The sequence below is a fragment of the Pelophylax lessonae genome, assembly GCF_965119305.1.
Source record: "Pelophylax lessonae genome assembly, chromosome: 6".
Lineage (NCBI taxonomy): Eukaryota > Metazoa > Chordata > Amphibia > Anura > Ranidae > Pelophylax > Pelophylax lessonae.
In genome coordinates this window covers 228,423,106-228,429,668 of record NC_138773.1, presented here as the reverse complement: position 1 = coordinate 228,429,668, position 6,563 = coordinate 228,423,106, and the positions used below count along the sequence as shown (strand labels likewise).

The window sequence follows — 6,563 nt, the reverse complement described above, 5'->3', positions numbered from 1 at the left end:
ATGGAAAAAGTAATGCATCATACAGATTTACATTTTCTTCTGTTGGAAAAATGTATATACGGATAGAATTATAAGAAAAAGTATATTATAAAAATGGGAAGAACTCTTCAAAGCCTGGTCTGCAACGACTGGGCTTATTTACCAGAATGTTAAGGAGTCTTACCCATAGCAATATCTTAATCTTCCATCCATCACTGAAACAACGAAATAAAGAGATTTATTGGTTTACCAAGATGAGCAGATCCTCCTTCATACACTTTGATAAATAAAGCCCAGGCTCTGTATCATACATATGAGAAAATAATGAGCTCTCAACTAATAAAGATAAATTTAGCCTAACACTTTACTGTCCCCTATTACCAAGTTGATTAATATTTATTACAGATCAGTCAATGTCACAGGAAACCAGAGCAGAAAATAGGCTTCTGCCCATATCCATTCTGACTCTTGGTTGACTCAAAGCCCTTATAGGTGAACATGAAACATTCAGAATGGCTTGGACACGTTTCACGTCTTTGCTTAGGTTTGTAGAAAAGGGTGACGGAGGCACTGAGCAGCAGTAGCCCGCTTCTCAGGGACTAGTTCCAACATAGGGAGCAAGAAGTCTGCAAATAGGGTGCTATCCTCTTCAGCCCACTCGTATTTCTCTCTGAGGACATCAGCAAGACCCCAAGGCTTAAGCTTTGAGATGTGTTTGAGGTCCCCCTTTTTTGTGAAGAAATCCTTGGAATATTTTCCAGCTGCGATAAGCTTGCGCGGGACCTGTCCCAACAGTTCAATGATCAAAGCGATGTGGTCTTCATCACGGGAATAATCCTCACCAGAATGGGGTTCAAAGAGATAATCTCCTGTCGCCAACTCAAATGCCATGCATGCTGTACTCCAGATATCTGCCGGTGTGCTGTATCCAAAACCAATGAGAACTTCAAGAGACCGATACTGTCGGGTTTGAATGTCCTCTGTAAAATGCTTCTGTACCCAGCAAGCATTTCCAAGGTCTGCAACTTTGACCATTATTTTATCTGCATTCTGAGGATCAAGAGGATTTAGGAGGAAGTCGGATGCTGTTGATTTCTCCTCACTGTCCTCTGTTTTGGCAGATGCCTTCTCTTCGCCAATCACCTCACTCCTCTGTTGTTGGCTTGCCTCCTCCACTTCGTTTTGACGGAGCTGCTGCTCATCAGCCTGCTGAGGTAGCATACCTTCATCTAGAATGGGATTGGGGCCTTCATTAGGGCTACATTTTAATGAGGAAGAGGCAGAATCTGACACCCCTGAAAGGTCTCCACTGGGAAGAGTCAAACTTGAGGACAATGTCATAGAATTTGTCTGGGAATCACTTTCATCTGGGGAGGCTTTAGACGCTAACCCGTTAGAATTTATTTCTGGTCCCACATAAGGTTCTAACTTGACCTCATTCTCCTGGATCTGGAGAAGACCTTCTTCTTCCTCCTCTTCTTCCACATCCATTCCTACAATCTCTTGTACCCGTTTCTCCAAGAGCTCAGCCTGACGTTTCTGCTTTTTCTTTAGCTTTTTCTTTTTGTTTTTTGACAGCTTTACGGAGGGTTTGGGTGGAGGCGCTGTACTCACCACCGATCCCGAGGGAGGAGGACCACCTGAACGGAGCCACTGAGTGGCGTCGGATGCCAGACGCCGGACGTAGGCATCGTTGACGCAGAGGAGGATATTCTCTGGCTTGAGGTCAGTGTGGATGATCTTACACTTGGAGTGCAGGTAGTCCAGGCCCTGAAGGACCTGCCGGATGATGCTCTTCACACAGGGCAGCGGCAGTCCCTGATAATTAGACTTGATGATCCATTTCAGCAGGTGGTGTCCCAGCACCTCGAAGACCATGCAGATGTGCGTGCCGTTGGTCCCAGAGATTTTGAAGTCATCCAGGAGCTGCACCACCCGCTGGTGCCCGGGATCATTGGGGTCGGTGTCCCTGACAGAGCGGAGCAGTTTGATCTCATCCAGGGCGGTCTCTGTGTAATGCTCCGCGCTTTTCACCACTTTCAGGGCCACAAAGTGTTTGGCCTGGAGATCCCAGCACAGCCACACGGTGGAAAAGTGGCCCCAGCCCAGCTTCCGGATGACATGGTATCGATCATGGAAGAGGTCCCCGATCTTCACATGGTGGTATCCCCCCTTACAGTAGTCATTGGGGTCCTCCTGCTCCTCATCATCAGAGCCCAGCATCTCCTCCTCCTCTTCCTGAGGCTCGTCTGACTGAGGCTCGGGGGCAGAGCTGCGCGATGGCGGCTCCGGCTTCTTCACACCTTTCTTTCCCTTCACCCGCTTCTTACGAGCCTGGAGCGCCAGCACTTTCCTCTCCATGGCTTACCGGCGGCAGGAAGACACATGCGCCGTGACCCAGCGCTCCTCCGAATTCCCCACTTCCGTCCAACGGCCGCGCTACGTTATCGCCACGCCCCCGTCAGGCGGTTTCGACGCTTGAGCTGGATCTTCTCATTGGTGGAGGGGAATATCCGGCTTTGTGAGGGGGTGGGGCTTTGAGCGGTGTCTTGTATTCTATAAACGTCATATCTGAGTGTAATGTACAGTTCGTGTGTCTGGGGGTGGGCGCTGTCTATAGGAAAACACGAGGCGGTGTCTGCCCACCGCCATCTTTCTACACCCAGGGAGGCGGATGCACGTGGGGTCAGAGGAAGCTGGTGGCAGAGGGCAAAGTACTCTGAACTAATCTAAGCCTTTCTGTGCAGTAAGTGCTTATCTTTGTGTGTGTTGTATGGCGGGTGGCTCGGTGACTAGTTACGGCTGTGCCTTGAGTTTTACTGGTGTGTTGTGTCTATGGAGCCGGTGTACTCCACCAGGGTTCCCTGAGCAATGTTTGTCTCTAAATTATCGCAGGTGTCCATAGTAATGGTAGCTGTCTGTAAGGGAAGCGGGCCTCCCAACTGATAACTAATATATGGGGTCTTTCTCCCAATGATCACTCCCACTAAACACTCCTATAAGAGGGTCCTTCTCCCATTGATCACTCCTATAAGAGGGTCCTTCTCCCATTGATCACTCCCTATAAGAGGGTCCTTCTCCCATTGATCACTCCTATAAGGGGCCCTTCTCCCATTGATCACTCCTATAAGGGGCCCTTCTCCCATTGATCACTCCTATAAGGGGCCCTTCTCCCATTGATCACTCCTATAAGGGGCCCTTCTCCCATTGATCACTCCTATAAGAGGGTCCTTCTCCCATTGATCACTCCTATAAGGGGCCCTTCTCCCATTGATCACTCCTATAAGGGGCCCTTCTCCCATTGATCACTCCTATAAGGGGCCCTTCTCCCATTGATCACTCCTATAAGGGGCCCTTCTCCCATTGATCACTCCTATAAGGGGCCCTTCTCCCATTGATCACTCCTATAAGAGGGTCCTTCTCCTATAAGAGGGCCCTTCTCCCATTGATCACTCCTATAAGGGTCCTTCTCCCATTGATCACTCCTATAAGAGGGTCCTTCACCCATTGATCACTCCTATAAGAGGGTCCTTCTCCCATTGATCACTCCTATAAGAGGGTCCTTCTCCCATTGATCACTCCTATAAGAGGGTCCTTCTCCCATTGATCACTCCTATAAGAGGGTCCTTCTCCCATTGATCACTCCTATAAGAGGGTCCTTCTCCCATTGATCACTCCTATAAGAGGGTCCTTCTCCCATTGATCACTCCTATAAGAGGGCCCTTCTCCTATTGATCACTCCTATAAGGGTCCTTCTCCCATTGATCACTCCTATAAGAGGGTCCTTCTCCCATTGATCACTCCTATAAGAGGGTCCTTCTCCCATTGATCACTCCTATAAGAGGGTCCTTCTCCCATTGATCACTCCTATAAGAGGGTCCTTCTCCTATAAGAGGGCCCTTCTCCCATTGATCACTCCTATAAGAGGGCCCTTCTCCCATTGATCACTCCTATAAGGGGCCCTTCTCCCATTGATCACTCCTATAAGAGGGTCCTTCTCCTATAAGAGGGCCCTTCTCCCATTGATCACTCCTATAAGAGGGTCCTTCTCCTATAAGAGGGCCCTTCTCCCATTGATCACTCCTATAAGGGTCCTTCTCCCATTGATCACTCCTATAAGAGGGTCCTTCTCCCATTGATCACTCCTATAAGAGGGTCCTTCTCCCATTGATCACTCCTATAAGAGGGTCCTTCTCCCATTGATCACTCCTATAAGAGGGTCCTTCTCCCATTGATCACTCCTATAAGAGGGTCCTTCTCCCATTGATCACTCCTATAAGAGGGTCCTTCTCCCATTGATCACTCCTATAAGAGGGTCCTTCTCCCATTGATCACTCCTATAAGAGGGCCCTTCTCCCATTGATCACTCCTATAAGAGGGTCCTTCTCCCATTGATCACTCCTATAAGAGGGTCCTTCTCCCATTGATCACTCCTATAAGAGGGTCCTTCTCCCATTGATCACTCCTATAAGAGGGTCCTTCTCCTATAAGAGGGCCCTTCTCCCATTGATCACTCCTATAAGAGGGCCCTTCTCCCATTGATCACTCCTATAAGAGGGCCCTTCTCCCATTGATCACTCCTATAAGAGGGTCCTTCTCCTATAAGAGGGCCCTTCTCCCATTGATCACTCCTATAAGAGGGTCCTTCTCCTATAAGAGGGCCCTTCTCCCATTGATCACTCCTATAAGGGTCCTTCTCCCATTGATCACTCCTATAAGAGGGTCCTTCTCCCATTGATCACTCCTATAAGAGGGTCCTTCTCCCATTGATCACTCCTATAAGAGGGTCCTTCTCCCATTGATCACTCCTATAAGAGGGTCCTTCTCCCATTGATCACTCCTATAAGGGGCCCTTCTCCCATTGATCACTCCTATAAGGGGCCCTTCTCCCATTGATCACTCCTATTGTAAAGGTTAAGGAACCTCAATCAGGTTCAAAATAGAGTTCTTGCTGCTGGATCTGATTAAAGCGGAGTTCCACCCAAAAGTGGAACTTCCGCTTTAGGGAGTCCTGACCCCCCGACATGCCACATTTGGCATGTCATTTTTTTTGGGGGGGGGGAGCGGGTACCTAGTTTTGACAGGTACCCACTTCCGCTCGGAGCGCCGCGGCGCCCTGAGCGGAAGTTCTCCTCTCCCCCTCCCTCCCTGCAATCTTCTGGGACACGTCAGAGGTCCCAGAAGATTGCCGGCCAATCACGGCGCGACTCGCGCATGCGCAGTGGGTACCCGGCTGTGAAGCCGCAAACTGTAACAGCCGGGTGCCCACAGCAGTGATGCCGGCGCCGAGGTAGAGGATCGAGGCTTCCGGCGGCCGCATCGCTGGACCATTGGACAGGTGAGTAAATGGCTGGAACTCCGCTTTAAATAGGTAATTAGAGTGCATGCACGTGGATATCATAGACTGACACATTGTTCAGGTAAATGATACTACTTTTATTTCTAATGGACAGTATATTATATAGTTAGTAGGCGGTGTCGTATGTTAGTACGTCATAAGCATAATATTAGCATAATACTGATTATTTGCAGCTTTCTGATTAGTCAGGTCCGTTGTAAGGTGGTCCCCTTCCAGTTCATGAATGTTCTCTTCTTTTGAAGGCACTGTGCCAAGGCTCCATCTTTTTCTCGCATTCCATTGTCGGTGGTGGGGAGTATCTAGTAACGGCCATTTTGAGTAAGGAAGATATGTACATGTATAGAGAAACAGACATTAGAAAAATAGACATTTTGCTTAATTCACAAGTGTTCATCACATTCCTTCACACTATAAGGGGCCCTTCTCCCATTGATCACTCCCTATAAGGGGCCCTTCTCCCATTAATCACTCCCTATAAGGGGCCCTTCTCCCATTGATCACTCCCTATAAGGGGCCCTTCTCCCATTGATCACTCCCTATAAGGGGCCCTTCTCCCATTGATCACTCCCTATAAGGGGCCCTTCTCCCATTGATCACTCCCTATAAGGGGCCCTTCTCCCATTGATCACTCCCTATAAGGGGCCCTTCTCCCATTGATCACTCCCTATAAGGGGCCCTTCTCCCATTGATCACTCCCTATAAGGGGCCCTTCTCCCATTGATCACTCCCTATAAGGGGCCCTTCTCCCATTGATCACTCCCTATAAGGGGCCCTTCTCCCATTGATCACTCCCTATAAGGGGCCCTTCTCCCATTGATCACTCCCTATAAGGGGCCCTTCTCCCATTGATCACTCCCTATAAGGGGCCCTTCTCCCATTGATCACTCATAAAAGAGCTCTTTCCCCACCAAATACTTCTATTAAGGGGCCCTTTTCCCACTGACACTAATATAGGGGGTCCGTCTTCCAAAAAATGTTTATATGCACAATATTAAAGCTCTTGATGTTCCCACTTGCAGAGGGGGGGGGTAAAAAACAAAAAAAACTAAAATTTTGGCCAGACGGGGTGGTAGTAGTACACCTGCTGCAATGCTTTGTTTTTTGACTGAGGCAGAAGTTATACCACAATCAATTTTGGTGGGCAGTATTGCTACCAACCTGACCCATTCAAGTGAATAGGGCTGCACTATATCTGCATATAATGCATGTGATTGTGATGCTGTGC

The 6,563-nt window shown here is 48.7% G+C and overlaps 1 protein-coding gene across 1 annotated transcript; it reads right to left on the bottom strand.

Annotated features, from left to right (window-relative positions):
* Positions 1–436: 436 nt before the first annotated feature.
* Positions 437–2,428, bottom strand: LOC309558947 (SRSF protein kinase 1-like). The gene has a single exon (XM_082262046.1). It carries the CDS (start codon positions 2,338–2,340, stop codon positions 520–522), a length of 1,821 nt encoding a protein of 606 aa, XP_082118172.1. The 5' UTR covers positions 2,341–2,428; the 3' UTR covers positions 437–519.
* Between the last annotated feature and the right edge of the window lie 4,135 nt (positions 2,429–6,563).

Coding starts and splice junctions, on each gene's coding strand:
- LOC309558947 (XM_082262046.1), bottom strand. CDS start 2,340: ATGGAGAGGAAAGTGCTGGCGCTCCAGGCTCGTAAGAAGCGGGTGAAG.